The 21,582-nt window shown below is 41.0% G+C and overlaps 2 protein-coding genes, 1 long non-coding RNA gene and 1 other non-coding gene across 4 annotated transcripts; 2 read left to right on the forward strand and 2 right to left on the reverse strand.

Annotated features, from left to right (window-relative positions):
- Positions 1–1,917: 1,917 nt before the first annotated feature.
- On the reverse strand, positions 1,918–6,258 carry LOC109645626 (actin, non-muscle 6.2). Its single transcript, XM_069522923.1, has 9 exons — positions 6,102–6,258; positions 4,927–5,051; positions 4,710–4,838; positions 4,218–4,328; positions 3,700–3,784; positions 3,373–3,534; positions 3,072–3,263; positions 2,740–2,921; positions 1,918–2,402 (listed from the first exon to the last, which is right to left on the reverse strand). Exons 2-9 carry the CDS (start codon positions 5,047–5,049, stop codon positions 2,259–2,261), a joined length of 1,128 nt encoding a protein of 375 aa, XP_069379024.1. The 5' UTR covers positions 5,050–5,051; positions 6,102–6,258; the 3' UTR covers positions 1,918–2,258.
- A 1,596-nt stretch (positions 6,259–7,854) lies between these two features.
- LOC138407375 (uncharacterized) lies at positions 7,855–13,094 on the reverse strand. The gene is made up of 2 exons (XR_011240795.1): positions 11,293–13,094; positions 7,855–11,155 (listed from the first exon to the last, which is right to left on the reverse strand). It is a non-coding gene; the product is annotated as an uncharacterized lncRNA (long non-coding RNA).
- A 777-nt stretch (positions 13,095–13,871) lies between these two features.
- LOC109644327 (uncharacterized) lies at positions 13,872–17,538 on the forward strand. Its single transcript, XM_020109684.2, has 3 exons — positions 13,872–14,040; positions 15,145–15,938; positions 16,032–17,538. The coding sequence occupies exons 2-3, from the start codon at positions 15,187–15,189 to the stop codon at positions 16,261–16,263; spliced, it is 984 nt and encodes a 327-aa protein (XP_019965243.2). The 5' UTR covers positions 13,872–14,040; positions 15,145–15,186; the 3' UTR covers positions 16,264–17,538.
- Positions 17,539–20,833: 3,295 nt separating this feature from the next.
- On the forward strand, positions 20,834–20,905 carry trnac-gca (transfer RNA cysteine (anticodon GCA)). Its single transcript has one exon. It is a non-coding gene; the product is annotated as a tRNA-Cys (tRNA).
- Positions 20,906–21,582: the final 677 nt, after the last annotated feature.

A 21,582-nucleotide genomic window follows, 5' to 3' on the forward strand; every position in this document is an offset into this window, starting at 1 on the left:
TTAGTAAACTTAAAGTATTAAAAGTAAATGTATTTGCAGTGTTTAGCCTACTTTCTACATCACGATGAGTCTCAGGTTGTGTCTTCTTTAATAACGTGTGGCACAGTGCACTGTACAAATCTACCAACCCAACTCTAACATGAGAAAAGTGGGTTTTCAAATGAACGACAAAAAGCAGAGTTAGAGAAATAATGTCAGTATCTTGAATCATTTTCAGACATGTCCTGCAGAGGAACTCCTGAGACAGTTTTCTGTCACTCATGAACAACATAGTAGGAGGATTTCAGGAGCTCACACTCCAAATCTACACTGGTTTCTCAGTTTGAAAACACTACACAGTCAAATCTTAATCAATCACTCCCACAGAATTATAGGCCAATTTCAACCCCCCCCTTCATATCCAAAATTCTTGAAAAGGTGGTTCTGACCCAACTTTCAGCTGTGTGTGACAGTCTGGATTTCGCAAACAACACAGTACGGAAACTGCTCCTTAAAATAACTAACAATGTATTGATGTCTGCCGATGCTGGGGATTTTCCGTATTACTGCTGCTTGACCTTAGCGCCGCATTTGACACCACCGATCATAACATTCTCATCAATAGACTTACGCAGTGCGTTTGCATATCTGGAACTGCCGTTGGATGGTTCAAGTCTCATCTCTCCGACAGAGAAATTTCTGTTTCCATTTGTAATAACATCTCATCCTTGGCTGCACTGATGTGCAGGGTACCACAAGGTTCTATTCTTGGTCCCATCCTATTTTCGCTGTAGGAAACATCATTGAACATTTTAAAGGGGTATCATATCATTCTTATGCTGATGACACCCAAATACATTTGTCTTTTAAGCCAGATAACGTCAGGCACGGGAGCGTCCTAACAGAGTGCCTATCCGCCATTAAGGAATCGATGTCACTTAACTTCCTTAAATTCAAACAAAACAGAAATAATAATAATCTTTGGTTTCCTATCAGCTAGCAGGCTAACTCCCTCCTATCCTCTCTCAGTCCCCTGGCAACTGATATTAAAACAGCTAAAAATCTAGGTCTCACAATCGATTCCCATCTGAATTTCAAAACACGTTAAATCCTGCGACTTCCATTTACAAAACATTTCTCAAATTAAATCAGCTCTATCTCCCCCTATCTATCCCTGACTTTGAAAAGCTAATACATGCCTTTGTTTTCTCCCACCTGGATTATTGCAACGCCCTGTACGCGTGCCTCAGCCAAACTGTAGTAACTCATTTGGAGCTTGTGTAAAACACTACTGCTCGTATTTTAACAAAAACAAACTGTAGAGCTCATATCACGCCAATTTCTGGGTCCCTTCACTGGTTACCAGATAAATTCAGGGTTGATTTTAAGATTTTTAATAACCTCTAAAGTTCAACATGGGCTGGCCCCCACTTACATTTCGCAGCCCTTGACTCCTCATAACCCCAGTCGCAGCCTGAGATCAGCCAGCCTGCTCCCATTGGCTGTCCCCAGATCTAGGCTGGCTCCTCAAGGTGACCAGGCTTTCTCTGTCAGGGCCCGAGGCTCTTTTTAGGAAAGATTTTAAACATGTAATTTGGAACTCTGGATGTTCTAGGTCTTTTATTGGAATTACATTTTATGTAGTTTCTAGAATTTGACATTTTCTGACTCTGCTGCCTATGAGATTAACTATTTAATAAAAAATAAAAAAAGACAAGAGTTAAAGGCGTCTGATATAATGAGTGGCCACATGGCTTTCATAGCGCTGCCATACAAGCCAGTAGCCAGTCAGATTTACCTTCAGCCTCAGAAGAACAATTTATTTACAGGTAGCTATGCACTATGAATCCAGATTGACCATTTGTGTGTTTGTCCTTTTTCTTTGTATTTTTTGTTGTGTGCGTGTGTGTGCGTGCATTTTATATAGCACTCACTCAGTCTTTCTCATTTTCTTTAATGGTTTTAATTTTGTTGTTTCTAATACATTTGAAGTTGAATAAACGAAGTTCTACCACCACACAGTTCAGGTCATTTATGTTTCTCAAAGCAGCAGAATGTGTGCGGCCTGCTTGAGCTCATGCAGACGTGACCGAACATGAGCGGCAACAGAAGAACAGTTACATTAACTCAAACATTAAAACAGTCACTGGAGTTCTCTTGCATGTGGCGTCTCGCATCTTTTAGTTCGTTCAAAGATTCACCAGAGATGTTTCCGGGTGGATGAACAGTTGAACGACAACGTGCAGCTTTTTGCTCTCGTCCGTCTTTTCTTTCTTCCTCTAGAAGCACTTGCGGTGGACGATGCTGGGGCCGGACTCGTCGTACTCCTGCTTGCTGATCCACATCTGCTGGAATGTGGAGAGGGAGGCCAGGATGGAGCCTCCGATCCAGACTGAGTACTTCCTCTCTGGAGGAGCGATGATCTGAAGGTGAAGAGGAAACAAAGAGTGAGTAACTGTGGTCAGGACAAGACTGAGAACAGTTTGTTGTCCTCCAGCAGAGAGTTAAGGACAGGATGTCACATCTTGTACAGATTATCTGTGAGGACATCTGGGATTTGTGAATATGAGATAAATAAATACAATTTTCAATCTTGACGACCCGTTAAAACATCCGTTAAAGTTTAAGTGTGAAGACAAGTGTTGAAAAGTGAAAGTTACTGATCACGTGGGATAAAATTTTTTTAAAATGTTTACTTGAGGTAGACTTCATGTTTCCTGTGATTGGTTGGAATAAAAGATGAAAGCCCAAACTGCGTACCTTGATTTTCATGGTGGGCGGGGCCAGGGCAGTGATCTCCTTCTGCATGCGGTCAGCGATGCCTGGGAACATGGTGGTGCCTCCGGACAGCACAGTGTTGGCGTACAGGTCCTTACGGATGTCCACGTCACACTTCATGATGCTGTTGTAAGTCGTCTCGTGGATGCCGGCCGACTCCATTCCTGAACACAGACACAGTTTAAGGCTCAGTTGAACTTTAACCTGTAAAGACCAGTTACACCAGTATGATATGATGACGCCCACCAAAAATGTCTCTGCCCCAAATCAAGTGTTTCAAGTTGTTTTCTTTGGCGATATCTCTTGTTACAAACCGAGGAATGACGGCTGGAAGAGCGCCTCCGGGCAGCGGAACCTCTCGTTGCCGATGGTGATGACCTGTCCGTCAGGAAGCTCGTAGCTCTTCTCCAGGGTGGAGGAGCTGGCTGCTGTCTGCATCTCCTGCTCAAAGTCCAGAGCCACGTAGCTGAGCTTCTCCTTGATGTCACGTACGATCTCACGCTCGGCTGCAGATCAGTCGGGAAACATTTGAGTTAGAGAGACAAACATTCTGGACACAGAAAAAGGTTTTAAGACTTTTAAAGCTGCAGACATCAGAAGTGACTAGTCTTTTACCAGTGGTGGTGAAGCTGTAGCCTCGCTCGGTGAGGATCTTCATCATGTAGTCAGTCAGATCTCGGCCAGCCAGGTCCAGACGGAGGATGGCGTGAGGCAGAGCATAGCCCTCGTAGATGGGAACAGTGTGGCTGACACCGTCACCAGAGTCCATCACGATACCTGCCAGACCAAAACACATCCACTTAGAAAAGAACGTTCTGAACTCAGTGACCTGCATGGTGCTACATTTAAGGCAGAGGGGCAGGGAGTAAATCTATCTAAAGTCATTTTGCGACTCGTTTTAAGATCTCACAGCTTTGAGAGAGTTGGTGGTCGTGTTCTCACCTGTGGTACGACCGGAGGCGTACAGTGACAGGACGGCCTGGATGGCCACGTACATGGCGGGACAGTTGAAGGTCTCGAACATGATCTGGACCAAAGACATATTGAAAACTTAGAACAAAAAGAACCCACTCAAACTCTGTGGCTCCTTTTCCTACGTTGGGGTGATGGTGACGGTTCATTTATCGAACCTGAGCCGTCGTCGCTTTGGCTCCGATCTGAGGCTTTAATCAACGAGTTGAAACTAAAACTCAAGATGTGTAAACGAGGTGACACCTGCACGACTCAACACAGCTTTGAACATTTAAGGCTTTTTGTTGTTCCTTGGTATTGAACTGTTCCAGAGTTCGTGACGTGTTAAAGACAAAGTCATCATGGTTGTTAAATCTAGCAACATATAAAAAAGAGTCTGTGGTGCAGAGGAGCCTGGAATCTTGATGTAAATGTCTTGTACTGAACTCGTCTCAGGGATGTGGAACCAAGAGAGTCGTGTAACAGTGGACCGCTCGCTCACAACACACCTGAGTCATCTTCTCCCTGTTGGCCTTGGGGTTGAGCGGAGCCTCGGTCAGCAGCACTGGATGCTCCTCAGGAGCAACTCGGAGCTCGTTGTAGAAGGTGTGATGCCAGATCTGCAGGAGAGGACAGCTGGTCAGAGGACGCACCACAAATCATCAAGCTCACCTACATCTCCTTTGCACTTTCCAGACATTTTCAACTTTGATCATAATTAAGTTGAAGTGACGAAGCAGTCAATACGTTGATTGATTGATTGATTGATTGATTTACTGCTTCTCGTTCACATGGACCAGCAGAACAAGAACAAACTATAAATGGTTCTGTGCAGCTCATCCAGAGCAGCCTGACGACGTTCACACATTCAAACCTCCCTCATGTGTCAAGAGTTTCAAATTCAAACTAAGACGCTGATCAGCAGCACAGAGCTTCATCCTCAGTGACATCACGTCTCTCAGGATTCATTCTGTCCGACCTCATATCAACACAAACGTCACCTTCTCCATGTCGTCCCAGTTGGTGACGATGCCGTGCTCGATGGGATACTTCAGGGTCAGGATGCCTCTCTTGCTCTGGGCCTCGTCTCCCACGTAGCTGTCCTTCTGTCCCATTCCTACCATCACACCCTACAGAGACAGAGCCAGACAGGCTTTAACCTGCAGTGACGGTTTTATCATCCTAAGAAACAAGATGGCGTCAGGTGTAGTTTGTTACCTGGTGTCTGGGGCGACCGACGATGGATGGGAACACAGCGCGGGGGGCGTCGTCCCCGGCGAAGCCAGCCTTGCACATGCCGGAGCCGTTGTCAACAACGAGGGCAGCGACGTCATCTTCCATTTCTGAAATGTCCAGAAAAGAAGAGGTTTGTCATTTGTCCATTAAAATCAAAAAATGCTTTATACTCATGAAGACGTTTGTTTTTTCTCTTCTTCATTTTCAACAACAGTTTAATAGTTTGAACGTTTTGGAGAATGAAGTTTTTAAAACATCCAAAATCTTTTTTTTTTTTTTAAGGTTTAATTTCAAATGTCTGTGAATGTTTTTAAAGATTCAAGCTGAATTATTTTAAGCAGATGAGATGTTTACTTATCAAAACTTAAGATGTGTCTCCGCTCTGACTCATTTTAAACTGAAGAATCAAGTGATCGTAGTTTGAACGTGTTTCTCTTTATTTGAGTTGGAGTCCTGCAGCTCACACGTCGGGCGTGGCAGATCGAGTCAATGACACGTCTGTTGCTTCATTTTCAAAAACCAGTTCAGTCAGAACAAAACTCAACATGATGAAACATGTTTGTTGACCAGGAATTTCATCACAGCAGTTTTTAAAACTGGAATTTGCATCCGTCTCTTTCTTGCTCATTATGAAGCACTTGAAGCATTTTAAACAGTGAAGCACAAATTCAGTCTGACACATTTTCAGACTTCACAAACAAAGTCAAGTCTTTTCCAGTTCTATTAAATTCACTGGGCACAGATCACAACAATATATTGTTTAAGTTGAGTGACAGGAGACACATTGATTCACATTAAGTTAAATATATATTAACTATGATAACACAGCTGCAGGTTTTTAAATCTGTCAGAGTCAAAGTTTCAGCTCAGTGAGGAACAAAAAGTACAGAAGCTGAAACAGGAAGCTCAGTTTGCTACATTAACTCTAATGACTTTACTTTAACAAACCTTTATTGACACACTTTCACTTCCTGTCCTTTTCACATTAAGAGCTCCACAGCTGCAGACTCAGTTTATTGCCAAACAGGTTTAGAGGAACAAGGAAATAAGTGTGGAAGCTTTAAAATAAGACACTGGAGAAATAAAGAGGTGGATCTTTATGTGTGTGCTGGTTCAGTGTCAGTGCGCAGGTGAGCCAGGCAGCAGCAGCTTCTTACCTGTGCAGGTGAGTGTGCGTGTGTAGGTGAAGTCTCGGGCTGTTCCTCTGCTCCAGCTGTGCTCGTCAATGCGCAGTCACGAGAGGAACCGACGCCTCTTTTATCTGTTCGCGGGTTCATGGTGGTTGACCATATAAGGTAACGTTCACTCAGCTCTCTACTCATTGGTCCAGGTGAGCGTGCAGCATCATGTGGAGCCGCCAGTCTGCGTCCTGATTGGCTGCTGAACACATCCGTCCAAAACATTTCTCTTCACAAATCACAGATTCCAATAGAGGAGGAGGAGGCTTGTGATTGGTCCGTCACACCGGAAGCTTGAGTAAAGATTCACGTTTCCTTTAAAGTAAAAAAAAACAGCTCGAGACAATTATGAGAGAAGGAGAGAGAAGAATCAGGTTTCTGTGGTGTGTTTGTGCAAGTATCAATATAAAAGTTAAAGAAAAAGGAAACAAAATAAAATATTAAAATACTATAAGCACCAGAGGTACAGAGATACTTGTGTTAAAGTACAAGTACTTATTCAACCTCTGTACTCCAGTTAAAGTACAAGTACTGATTCACTATCATCTGCAGTAAAGGTTTAAAGGTTCAGGATCTGAAATGTCAAAGTTTCTATCGACTGTATCTGAGACTCACGTCACATTAATGTGGTTCAAAGATTATTTCACTGAAACTTCAGTCTGACTTCAAGTCAAATAAAAATCTGATAAAAACAGGTGAAAGTCAGAACAGATGTGTGAGCATGAGAAATGTTCCAGGAGGATGAACTGTTGGATGAAGGTTCTTCCTCAAGTCCAGGGACCAACATGAGAAGGTTCTGAAGCTTCATCTTGTCTGATTCTTCTCTTTTCCTCCATTTGTTCAGATTGACCATTTGTGTGTCTATCCTTTTTCTTTATGTTTAGTTTTTGTTGTATTTATTGTGTGTGTGTTGTATTTTATACCACACACTCAGTTTTTCTTATTTTCTTTAATGGTTTTAATGTTGTTGTTTCTAATACATTTGAAGTGGAATAAACAAAGTTCTACCTCCACACAGTTCAGGTCATTTATGTCTCTCAAAGCAGCAAAATGTGTCCGGCCCGCTCGAGCTCACAAGACACTGCAGACGTGACCGAACATGAGCAGCAGCAGAAGAACAGTTACACGTCCAAACACGCTCACCCACTCCTTACCTATCCTAATATGGTAACAGCTGCGTTCGAAAAGTCAAGATGGCGTCGGACAAAATGTCAAACTCCAGGCTTCATTTTATCACAGATCAAATAACAGATGATGACGTTTAGAGGTGATGCTGTGTGAAGTGTGTGCAGCAGTTTTACTGAGTGAACACACCACTCTATACTGCCCACCTTTGGTCAAACTATAAAAATGCAAGCTTGAAGAAAATTGAAGCTGCCTGGATGATTGTGTGAGTTAAATGTTTGTGGCTGCAGATGTTGATGCTTAATGACTGAAACATTAAATCATCTTACTCTAAAATATGAGGTTTAACACATTACCCTGTGGAGACATTCATATATAGATGTCTTTTAAATCTATTTGTGCCTGTGGTTTGTATTTTATTTGTTTACCGGCTGTCACTCAAGCCAGGCAGGGACAGTGGATGAAATGGGAGAGCACAGAGAAAAGGAAGATCAGCTGAAAGGACCTGTGGGGAATGGAAGCTAGCAGGATTAGCTTAGAGCAACATATGACATCCTTCCCTCACCAAAAACCTGCAGCAGTGGCTGGAGATCAATCGTACTTTCATTTCAATTCAATTCAATTTTATTTGTATAGCGCCAAATCATAATATACATTATCTCAAGGCTCTTTACATAGAAAGTCAGGACCTTTAAATCAAAATATAAAGAAACCCAACAGTTCCCACAATGAGCAGCACTTTGAGACTGTGGAGGAGAAACTCCCTCATTAACAGAGAGAAACCTCTAGAACCAGACTCATTGTGGAGACATCTGCCTCAACCGGTTGGGGTGATCAAAGAAAACAGGGGAAGGAGAGGAGAGAGAGGGATAGTGGGGAGGGGGAAGTAGGTGAGAGAAAGACCGGGGACACTTGAGCGCCATCAGGTATCAGATCTGACTAGTTAAAATGTAAACAACAGTGTAAAGACTATTAATCATTATTGATAACAGGTACAACTCATATCATAATGAATTACTGAGATATTGTAATTACTAATAGTAATAATGGTAAAAGTTGTTGTCCTGAGGTTCCGGGGTCAGAGAGAGACATCTGAAATGAGAGAGAAAAAGAGAGAGAGAGACTATGGGAGTACAAAGTGAAATAGTCATTGACATGTATTAAAATAAATAAATGAGTGAATGTGGGGGGCAGAGAGACAGAGAGAAGTGGAGAGGTGCTCAGTGGATGATGGGAGTTCCCCCAGTAGTCTAGACCTATAGCAGCATAACTAAGTGATGGTTCAGGACTCACCTGATCCAAAACTATAGACTTTATCAAAAGACTTTATCAAAGAGGAACGTTTTAAGTTTAACTTTAAATGCTGAGATGGTGTCTGCCTCCTGAACCCAGAGTGGGAGCTGGTTCCACAGGAGAGGAGCCTGGTAGCTGAAGGTTCTACCTCCTGTTCTACTCTTACAGACTCTTGGAACCAAAGGAGAACCTGTGTTTTGTGAATGAAGTGATCTATTTGGATAACATGGTGTTATCAGGTCTTTGACATATGAAGGGTTTGATTATTAAGGGCTTTAAATGTGAGGAGCAGGATTTTGAAATCTATTCTGAATTTTACAGGGAGCCGATGTAGAGAAGACAGGAGTAATATGAACTCTCCTTCTAGTTCCTGTCAGCACTCGTGCTGCGGCATTGTTGACGTTAACTAATTGAAATCTGATAAATATGATTGAAACCAGTCTGATGTTCCTTTGATCCCTTCATGTTGTTCTAGTCTCTGTAACAGGATCTTATGATCTATAGTGTCAAACGCTGCACTAAGATCCAACAGGACGAGTCCAGAGACAAGTCCATCATCTGAGGCCATGAAAAAGGTCATTAGTGACTTTCAATAGTACTCTCATCATCATAGTACTTTCTTCATACTTTTATCATCATAGTACTTTGTTCATACTTTCATCATCATAGTACTTTCATCATACTTCCATCATCATAGTAGTATCATCATCATAGTACTTTCATCATACTTCCATCATCATAGTAGTATCATCATCATAGTACTTTCATCACTCTTTCATCATCTTAGTACTTTCATCATCTTAGTACTTTCATCACTCTTTCATCATCATAGTACTTTCATCATCATAGTACTTTCATCATCATAGTACATTCATACTTTCATCATCATAGTACTTTCATCATCATAGTACTTCCATCATACTTTCATCATCATAGTACTTTCATCATCATACTGCTTTCATCATCATACTGCTTTCATCATCATACTGCTTTCATCATCATAGTACTTTCATCACTCTTTCATCATCATAGTACTTTCATCATCATAGAACTTTCATCATCATAGTACTTTCATCACTCTTTCATCATCATAGTACTTTCATCATACTTTCATCATCATAGTACTTTCATCATACTTTTGTCATCATAGTACTTTCATCATCATAGTACTATAATCATCATAGTACTTTCATCACTCTTTCATCATCTTAGTACTTTCATCATCATAGTACTTTCATCACTCTTTCATCATCTTAGTACTTTCATCACTCTTTCATCATCATAGTACTTTCATCATACTTTCATCATCAGAGTACATTCATACTTTCATCATCATAGTACTTTCATCATCATAGTACTTCCATCATACTTTCATCATCATACTGCTTTCATCATCATACTGCTTTCATAATCATAGTACTTTCGTCACTCTTTCATCATCATAGTACTTTCATCATCATAGTACATTCATACTTTCATCATCATAGTACTTTCATCATCATAGTACTTCCATCATACTTTCATCATCATACTGCTTTCATAATCATAGTACTTTCGTCACTCTTTCATCATCATAGTACTTTCATCATCATAGTACATTCATACTTTCATCATCATAGTACTTTCATCATCATAGTACTTCCATCATACTTTCATCATCATACTGCTTTCATAATCATAGTACTTTCATCACTCTTTCATCATCATAGAACTTTCATCATCATAGTACTTTCATCATACTTTTATCATCATAGTACTTTCATCATACTTTTGTCATCATAGTACTTTCATCATCATAGTACTATAATCATCATAGTACTTTCATCATCAAAGTACTTTCATCATCATAGTACTTTCTCATAGAACTTTCATCGTCATAGTACTTCATCATCATAGTACTTTCATCATCATAGTACTTTCATCATACTTTCATCTTCATAGTACTTTCATCACACTTTCATCTTCATAGTACTTTCATCATCATAGTACTTTCATCATACTTTTGTCATCATAGTACTTTCATCATCATAGTACTATCATCATCATAGTACTTTCATCATTATAGTACTTTCATCATCATACTGCTTTCATAATCATAGTACTTTCATCACTCTTTCATCATCATAGAACTTTCATCATCATAGTACTTTCATCATACTTTCATCATCATAGTACTTTCATCATACTTTCATCATCATAGTACTATCATCATCATAGTACTTTCCTCATTATAGTACTTTCATCATCATATTACTTTCATCATCATTCATCATCATAATACTTTCATCATCATAGTACTTTCATCATCATAGTGCTTTCATCATACTTTCATCTTCAAAGTATTTTCATCACACTTTCATCATCATAGTACTTTCATCATACTTTTGTCATCATAGTACTTTCATCATCATAGTACTATCATAATCATAGTACTTTCATCATTATAGTACTTTCATCATCATAGTACTTTCATCATCATAGTACTATCATCATCATAGTACTTTCCTCATTATAGTACTTTCATCATCATAGTACTTTCATCATCAAAGTTCTTTCATCATCATAGTTCTTTCATCATCATATTACTTTCTCATAGAACTTTCATCGTCATAGTACTTCATCATCATAGTACTTTCTCATAGAACTTTCATCATCATATTACTTCATCATACTTTCATCACCATAGTACTTTCATCATCATAGTACTTCATCACAATAGTACTTTCATCATCATGGTACTTTCTCATTGAACTTTCATCATCATAGTACTTTCATCATCATAGTACTTTCATCATCAAAGTACTTTCATCATCATAGTACTTTCTCATAGAACTTTCATCGTCATAGTACTTTCATCATCATAGTACTTTTATCATCATAGTACTTTCATCATCATAGTACTTTCTCATAGAACTTTCATCATCATATTACTTCATCATCATAGTTCTTTCTCATAGAACTTTCATCATCATATTACTTCATCATACTTTCATCACCATAGTACTTTCATCATCATGGTACTTTCTCATGGAACTTTCATCGTCATAGTACTTTCATCATCATAGTACTTTCATCATCATGGTACTTTCTCATAGAACTTTCATCGTCATAGTACTTTCATCATCATAGTACTTCCATCATCAAAGTACTTTCATCATCATAGTACTTTCTCATAGAACTTTCATCGTCATAGTACGTTCATCATCATAGTACTTCATCACCATAGTACTTTCATCATCATGGTACTTTCTCATAGAACTTTCATCCTCATAGTACATTCATCATACTTTTGTCATCATAGTACTTTCATCATCATAGTACTTTCATCACACTTTGATCATCATAGTACTTTCATCATACTTTTGTCATCATAGTACTTTCATCATCAGGAGGAACAGGAGGAACTGGCAGATCTACTGCTGAAGAGAAAGAGGAAACATTGATAATTATTGTGATTAATTGATACGTAATTATTATGTAAAAAACCAGATCACACGTTCCATGATTGTCATCATCAGTCATTATCGCTGATTGAGGGTTAAGTAAAGAGGATGTTGGACATTGTTAAGATCTATGACACAAACTGTGATTTGTGAATATGAGACAAATAAAATGTGATTGATTGATTGATTATCAGGAGCAACGTGTTCACTGTCCACCCCCATGGTTTCTCCCAGTGCCTTGTGCTGATTTGAAGCCTTGAGTTTTGTCATGTTTTCCACCACTGTGAACATTTGTATGATTTATTTCCATCCCACTGAAACACTTTATTTTGTATTTCATGATGGTTACTTTGATTAAAAACAAAACACACACATAAAAGTCTGTGCAACACGTCACAGTCAACTGACAAATATCAACATGTTTGATTTGAGGGCACTCGCCATTGCCAGGTGTGTGTTTTGGCTATTTGGTTTATCTCTGGAAATGAAACACAAAACCCTGAACTCAATATCTTCATTTGTGCATTTTACTGTAGATTTCTGGCTCGGCCACCAGAAGGAGATATATGTTGGCACATTTTGATGGTTTTGAATTGTCAAAGAAGTGCTCAAAACAACAATGACCACAGTATCTCACCTTACGTGATTAAGGTAAATGTTATTTACAGTATTAACATGACTCGCCTGATTAATTATCACCTTTATTCATGAACAATGTTTGCGCTCCAGAGGTCAAATGGGTTTTTAGTGAAACAGAACAAGATTTGGTGAAAATAACTATTTTTCAGAATGATGATCTCATATTAACAATTAACTAATAATAGATGATGGTGATGTGTGTGAATGGGTGACTGACAATAAACTGTACTATAAAGAGCTTTAAGGGGTTTTGATCAAGACTAGAAAAGCTCTATATAAACAAAGACATGTGTTTATAGTGTAATCGTCGGACTCACCAGATTGCTCGTTGCCAATGTTGTCAAGCTGCCAGATGTCGAGTGTCAGGTAAAAGAACCTGAAAAGAGAAAAGGTCAATATGCGAAAGGAACGTTCAGTTAATAAACATTGATTGAGCTGCTGCTGAAGCTGAATAATAATAATGATCAACACGGTCAGACCAACAAAAGCCTGTGATGATATTCACTCTCTAACCTGGTCACCTTCCCTCACTGTCTCCTGAGATTTGTCTCCAGCAGATGTTTCCAGCTGCCTCATTACTGTAAAACCCCTGCTGCTCTCTACAGCTCCGCCTACTGTGTCACTGCAGTTACTGCGGCTGTGCTCAGGCAGAATGAATTGTATGTTTAATGTATAATGTATTATGTCTTCACTAAGATAGAAGTACAACTGATCTGTGTGTGTAGGAGAGAGAGAGAGAGAGAGAGAGAGAGAGAGAGAGAGCTTTTGCTCTGTCATGTTTCCAGATCCGTCCTGTTCCTGCAGATGCATCATAGAACTTGCAGATACGTGAGTAGAATATAAATATTCATTAAAACTAAACACTTCAAAAACACAAACATAATGATTTTATCCTAAACTTCCAGAGTCTGAATAAAGTTGTGGATTAATCATTTAAAAAATCATTTAACAAATGAATTCCTATTACATCATTAGTCATCATAAACTACTGATATTTGAGTAAATGAGTCTTTAACCAACAGGGTTGTAGTAGGAGTCAAATGCTGGAACTGGTCGAACTGGTTGAGTTTGAATGTCAAGGCTTGTGGACACAGGAGCAGGTTTGGAGACATGTGCCCAGTTACTTCAGTTGTGTTGGATTCTGCTCTAACACTGTTTACAGTGTAGTGGTGAGGAAATGATGACGTTTTGGGGGAACTCTCCCTTTAATCAGCCTCACCTGGTTCAGGTGTGTTGTCTCTCAGCAGCTGATTTGACTGAAAGAGTTTCCTGGTTTTACTCAGTGATTCAAACCCAGAGCAACAGAGAGGAGCACAACCTCAGAGGTCAGAGGTCAGAGCGTCTGAACCTGGACCAGAACCTGAACCTGCTGCAGACTGGGCTCATCAATCAGCTCCAATTCAAAAAATCAAAAAATGGTAAGAACAGTTTTTTCTGTCCGAGCATCAAACTCCGTCCAAAATCTGTTTAATCTTTTCTTTACGTTCTTAGTAGAATGTTTTATTAATCAAGTGTTTTTCAAGTCAAATCCAGCATCAATGGTTATTCTCACCGATAGAATTCAACATAGAGGAAAGTTTATTTATTGTACAGGTGTTCACATAGATACTAGCAGCTTGTATCGGAACATGGTGGAACAGGAAGGGAAAGAGTGAGAATAACTTGAGTTTGTTATAAAGTTTGAGCCGAATCAAGAGACTGTTCTTCCAGAGTTACTTAAACCAGGTTTAATCTGTTTAGTCGATCTCCTGTCATAGATCTGATCTTCTTCTTTTCTTCTCTGTGTCATGATGGACTTTGTTAAATCAGCCTGAAACTGTTACCTGAAAGGATTTGTCCGTGCACTTTAAAAAGTGACGTCTTTGTGAGTCAGCCTCCAGTTATCTGAATTTAAACATCACATTCATCAGAGCAGCGCTGATATCAGCTTGTTTTAAAAACCCACTGAATGTCCTCTGAGGCTGATCGGCCACTTTACAACATATGAATGTTTTCAGATGAGATACATAAACCAGGTTCTTCATGTTTAACGTAGGTGAAATATTTATTCTCTGAAGGAAGAAGCCAAAAGATTAGAACATTTGTTTTAATTTATCCAAATATATCAAACAATGAACATCAATATGAAAACATTAAAATGTCATGACATCATTGCAGCTGCTTTGTGTTTGACTATTGAAAACACACACACACACACACACTCACAGACACTCACAGACTCACACACTCTGATGATTCCTTCTCAGCGTCGCTACCAGGACGAGCGGCCATGTTGATTTGCATTCGATTTCCATTTTGTAAATAAAACCTCCAATGCAAATTTGTCACAGCTCCAGTTGTGTAGTTTCTCTGTTACACACACACACACACACACACACACACACACACACACACACTTATAACTGAAGGTGTTCAGTTGCTGGCTACAGACCAGAGCTGTCACATACTGTTTAGTTTCATTAAGTCTGGAGTTTGAATCCTGTTGCTCTGCAGTTTATTGATGATGAATTTCTCCTGTACAGTTTTCATGAGGCATCTTCATCCCATCATCATCATCGTCACTGATGCTTCCTGTTTCCTTCAGCGTCACGTCTCCTTCATCTAAACTCCCTCCCCACTTATTAACTGACATGAATCCATTCGCAGATTCAAACCCGAACTCTCGTCTTCGTGATGTCACTTTTTCACATTCAGACCCCGCCCCCTGCAATGATTCCCATAATCCATCTCTCTCCAGTTCACTCTACCCTCCGGTCATTCCAACGAATCACAGCTCTCCTCCCTGTGATGCCTCATCAGACCAAGTCGGAGGTCACGACATGTTTCGATTTCCATCCTCAGTCGCAGGCCTCAGATCTGAGCTAGATGTGACAGCGGAGATGCCCCCCCCCTTCTCTGTTCCTTCAGCAAACCCTTACCCCGCCCATACCGCCGCCCTCGCCTCCAGCCAGGTCTCCATCATCATCCCGTCCCAGGACCCCCACTCGCCTCCTCCCCCGCCTCAGTGCCCTGAGGACTCCTGCCCAGACCTGGAGTGTGCCATCTGCTTCAGCGAGTTCAACAATGTCTTCCGCTGTCCCAAGATGCTTCACTGCAAGCACACCTTCTGCTTGGAGTGTCTGGCACGCATGAATGTAAAGTCGTCTGAGCCCAACGCCATTCAGTGCCCGCTGTGCCGCGGCCTCACGCCCCTGCCCAACCTTGGCCTGCCCAGACTGCCCACGGACTCAGATGTCCTGTCGTACCTGCCGGCCGCCATGCAGAGGGTCTACAGCATCCGCTTCCTCCGAAACAAAGGGAAACTGAAGGTCAAAAGGTCAGACTCTCAACAGTTGAAAAAGAGTTTCAGTTTTTACGTCTGGCACAAATTAAAAATGTAAATCTTTTAATCGTTCTCTTTCTCTTTAAGATCGTCAGAAAGTCACCAGCGGTGGGGTCAGAGGTCGTCACAGTTATCGAACCGCTCCCTGGATGTGGGCCTTCCCAGCCCGTCTGTCGGGGCCCACAGCGAGGCGGGTGGTGTGGGAGGAGCTCTGTTCAGGCTGACGAGCCGGCCGGCGTGCCGAGCCTTCCTCCTGACGTCTGTGGGGATGATGTTGGCGCTGCTGACCGGCATCATCATCTTTCTCCTCGTCATCTGACTGGGGGTTAGTCTGACTGACTGTGAGTGACATCACTTCCTGTTTTCCTTCAGCAGTTTTTGTGGATGTGAGGGAAGTGTCACATCTGAATCCAGTTCCTGAGCAATGAGCGAGGAGATGACCACCTGATCAGCTGAGCGACCTTTAACCTTTTACTAGAGCTAAAAGTTTCATAAAATCACTGAAACTCATCTTCAACACGAAATAAACATGTTGCAGCTGAGGAGGAAGCTCACTTTTGCCAAAAGCTGTAAACGAAGGACTCGGCTGACAGCTGGAGCCAGAAGCTGCCTCAGCTCAGTTTCTCAGATGTAGATGTTCTCTGCTGCTTCAACAACAACAAACCTCTATCACACAAACAAAACTAAACCTCCGATCGCGAGCTGATGATGAGGTCATGTGTCAAAGTCTAAAGTCAGGGACTGAAACATGAGGCCTGTCAGCAGGTGGCGCCCTCGTCCTCTGACTCCTGGTTTGACTTTTCTTGGCAGTTTCAAACATTTACTCTTAAAACCGACTCTGAAGAAAATAAAAGACGAGTTTCCGCACTTGACAACGACAACCTTCAGGTTATTTTATGAATCCAGGTTTTCAGACGTCTCTGAGTTTTCTGTTTCCAAACAAAGGAAGTGATTGAAGTTTAAAAAGTTACTTTCAGGAACGTGACCCCATTACTGTGGGTGTTTATCGTTCATTATAATGAATCCTTGTGAAAACTCTGGGCCGAGACTTTTATATTTAACAGATGTTAAAGATCATAAACCTCTGTTTTGTTGTTGCTGCTAGATTCTTAAAGACCTGCTGGAATAAAATGAATGAAATCCTAACTATGGACTTGAGGACTTTGACTGTGGACGGTTCGTCGGCTGCTCCAGTTAGAAACATCATCCCGCCTGAAACAAATAGTTTTACATTAAAAACATCGTGAGTCATGAATTTCATCTCGTCCACAGCTGAAAACAACTGAACCATCAACAAGCAACTTTTCCTGAAGCACTTTTTACTCTCAGGCTTTGTTGCTTAAAAACATATTTTAAAAGATTATCTTCAAAACGAAATTTCAAATGTGATGGTTTAAGAGAAAAACATATTTATTTCAAACCTGTCGTCGTTCTTATGTTCTTCAGTGCGTTTTAAGCTTTGACCTTTAAACGACCTGTTTTACTGTGTGATGTAAAATAAATGATTTTATATTTATACTGTTTTAGCAAAACCTGCAGTGTCACCATGTTTGCTGTGTTACACTTAAATAAACTATTTTTTGAGTTAAACAAATTGTTTTCTTATATTTTTATTATCAAGATTAACCATGTTTGAACCCTATTTTGTTCTTTAAATTTTGGACCAAAGAGTTTATACACGTCAAGTTAATGCTGAGTTTTTTAAATGAAGAAAAACATTTTTTAGATTTTCAAGCTTAAACTCAAAACAGAGTTCTGAGTTCAGGCGTCCTCAGTTCATTGTCTTTTTAAAGTGTGTAGATTTTTAACAGCCTAACTAATCAGTGCTCACGGATTATTAAACATACTGTATATATGTATCTGCTCAGGAGAGTATTGCATGTTACTATTTATTACTCACTGACGCCTCTTGTTGACTGTTGCTATTGAAATCTGGGACCAATGAAGGACAATCTTATCTGTGTCACTAGAGGAAGAGTATCAGGACAAGTCACATCACACCTGATCCCAGAACAGTTTGAAGACAAAGATCAACTCTTAACGATAGTCGTCCTCATTCAATTCATTATACTTGTATTGTGCCAATGACAGTCCAGCAGGTGGCGCTGCAACACCAAGAAAGAAAGTGAATAGAAAATGTCTCCACAGAGAGAGAGAAACATCTCTGTCTGTCTGTATCTGTCTTTATCTGTCTGTCTCTGTCCATCTATATCTGCCTTTATCTGTCTGTCTCTGTCCATCTATATCTGCCTGTATCTGTCTCTCTCTCTCTGTCTGTCTGTATCTGTCTCTCTCTCTCTGTCTGTCTGTATCTGTCTCTCTCTGTCTGTCTGTATCTGTAAACTTTTAAACTCTGGTCTTTTATGAACCTGTCCTCTCCTCTCTCTCGTTTATAATCTGTGGTCAAATCTAAATCCTGCGTGACCTCTGACCTCCGCCTCACAGTTAACTCCTCTAACGTTCTGATAAAATCCGTCATGTGATCATCTCTTCACCAGGCGTGTTCCTGAGCCTCCTGATCAGCTGATCCCGGCCATCGTCGTGGTTACAATGTTTTGTCTATTTAACGTGTCTCCGGAAGAAACGGTTTGGATCAGAACTGACTGATCGGAGATTCCTCTGTGACACAGCGTGGGCGTGTGTGAGAACGTGTGTTAATTGGTTTGTGTATGGACACACCTTGACAACACTGTTAAACATGCCTGTTTCCATGAAGACACAATTCTGCCTTCAAGAGGAACCGCCGATAAAAGATCTGGAACACAACAAGAAAACCTGTCTTCTCTCTGATTCTCTGAGCGTCCTCATCAGTCCACCAGGAGAACCCGGATCCTCCACATACATGATCCTTTTGACTTTTTCTGTTTCTGAAGTGACCGAACTTCCATCAGTCGACAGACAATCGAGAATCATGAACCAAGCTTCACGTTTGTTCATGTTTCACTTGATCTGTTTTAGTTTCACATTGTAATTCAGGGACTAAAGAATTCTGTCTCACATTCATACCTCCTGTCCTCATCACCTACGTGGGCGGGGTCTACCTATACTTGACTCTGATTGGTTTGTAGACAGCGTCTGAAATTCACAGGATTGCTTGTGCTTCCTCTTCTTCTTCTTCTTCTATGGTTTAATGTGTCTCTACTTCCTGTGATTGGTCCAAAAGTCCAAACTGTCCAACAAAGTGTTTCCAGTGTGAACCAACAGAACCAGGTTCAGTTTGATCCAGACCCAGAACTCCTCTTCTGGTCTGAGGAACCGTTCACACCTGAAGTTCAGACTGAAGCTCTGAAACAAACCAGTCCTGAGATGTGTCGTCCATCTTTATGGACATTCACTGATCATCTGCACTGAAAAAAAAGATTGTTCTCTGATTCTTTTCTCATTTCTTGTTTAAATTTCTAGATGTTTTCCTGAGTGTGCGAGAGAAGCTGATCCGCTCATGTCGCGGTATCATCAGTTTGGCTCCAGTGGCGCCTCCTGCTGAGCGACCTGGGACATGAAGCACCAGGTTTCATCCAGAACTGATCACATGATGTCAGACTGGTCCTCACAACGGCAGGAAGAACTCACAAACTGTCTGTGACACACTTTCTGAATGAGCTGCTGTCAGGTTGTGTAATGAGACAGAAGGACCAGCCAACCAGGTGTGTGTGTCTGTGTGTGTGTGTGTGTGTGTCTGTCTGTCTGTGTGTCTGTGTGTGTGTGTCTGTCTGTCTGTCTGTCTGTGTGTGTGTGTGTGTGTGTCTGTCTGTGTGTGTGTGTGTCTGTCTGTCTGTCTGTCTGTGTGTGTGTGTGTGTGTGTGTGTGTCTGTCTGTCTGTGTGTGTGTGTGTGTGTGTTGCACACTCTGAAGTACAGTTAGTTGTGATCTACACACACTGGTCGTATTGATCATAATTCAGAAACATTGAATGAAGTTGAAAACATCTGGATGAAACTGACGCAGATTCACTAAAGATAAATAAAGGCTGATCTGAGGTCAGTTCAGGTGCGTGACAGAGTGTGGGACGTGTGAATACTTCCTCTCTGTGACTTCAGGTCCAGTCTGAAGAGGAGGGATATTTTCTTTCTTTAAAAAACTCTTCTCACATTAACTTATTTACCTTCACTGATTATTTTCTTTATATATAATATGATCATGGAGCATCGTTTATATTTTGACATAATAATTCTGTAATTTAACCGTTAGTCACTGAAACGACCTGAGAACACATGAGGTTGTTCTGTTGTTGGACTGAGGAGGATTTTTCAAGGTCATTGAACTCATTCACAACAAATTCATTCATCTGTGAACACACACACACACACACACACACACAGACAGACACACAGACAGACACACACACACACACACACACACACACACACACACACACACACACACACACACACACACACACAGACACACACAGGTTTTGTTTGTGTGATAGAGGCTTGTTGTTGAAGCAGCAGAGAACATCCACATTGTCTCGTCACTTTCCCAGGATTCCACTCTGCGTGGTCACAGAGGACAACACGCCGTATTTTCACAACATAATGAACAACAATCGATTCTTGTTGAGAATCTGAAGTTAACTCTAACAGCTGATCCTCCTGATTGATCCTGATTGATCCTCCAGATGTTCAGCTTCGTCTTCATCAGCCGCTCTGCCTCCTGGAGAACAAACCATGTCCAGTTAACAAGCTGACAGATGTTTTCTGCATCTGGATATTGACTGATGGTGTAGAAATGGTGTAGAAATGGCGGCTGTGACTTTTATTCAAATTAAAACAGGTTCAGCAGTGTTTCTAAACCGTTAGTGGCTCTGGAGCCGTGTGGACACCAGGCGGTCTGTAGCAGATCTGAGTTGTAGTATGGATGGACGGTCCTGAACACATGAGACAGAGAGGGGGGGTGTAGCTCAGTGGTAGAGCATTAGACTGCAGATCAAGAGGTCTCTGGTTCAATTCCAGACGCCCCCTGCATGAGAATCATGTCACATTTCTGAAATTGACCTTTTACCGTGCAGAGACCTGCTGGGGAACTGTGTCAAGATCCTTCCTCCAGCTCCCTCACGGCTCCATGTTCTCAGAATCAGAAGACTCCTCATGGTCAGGAGCTGAAAGACAAAGCAACCGACAGATTTTCCTTTGTCTTGGTCATCTGGGAGAAACTAGCTGCTTCTCCAAAAGACTCATTGGATCAGGATCTTTCTGTTTGGACCAGAACCTGCTGCAAGGATGAAATATTCCATCTGGCCTGAGAATGACTCAGCATGAACTTTTCTAACATGAAAACAAGAACTTACTGAATGAAGGAGTTGTAGAATTTAAAAGAAACTAACACTGAGGAGTTCTAGAGTCTGACTGTGTCCAACTCTGAATGAGTTGAACCTGAGTTCACTGAGCTCAGCATACACCTGTGAGGTACCTTCAGGTACAGTACTTCATATTCTTCTTTTCTTCTCACACTGTTAAAACCTGTGTGGCGTCCTGCACGCTACCTCCACCTCCCACAAATATTCAGCCCGAGGCCCCTGTACTGTACCTCGGCTGTCTCTGTGTTGCTGTCTGTTTTTCTTGGCTGTATTTATGTCCTCTGCATAAACCCAGCAGAGTTTAGCCCGGGAGAACGATGCTTTTAAAATACCAAATAATGT

The sequence above is a fragment of the Paralichthys olivaceus genome, chromosome 4, assembly GCF_024713975.1.
Source record: "Paralichthys olivaceus isolate ysfri-2021 chromosome 4, ASM2471397v2, whole genome shotgun sequence".
NCBI classification, from domain to species: Eukaryota; Metazoa; Chordata; class Actinopteri; order Pleuronectiformes; family Paralichthyidae; genus Paralichthys; species Paralichthys olivaceus.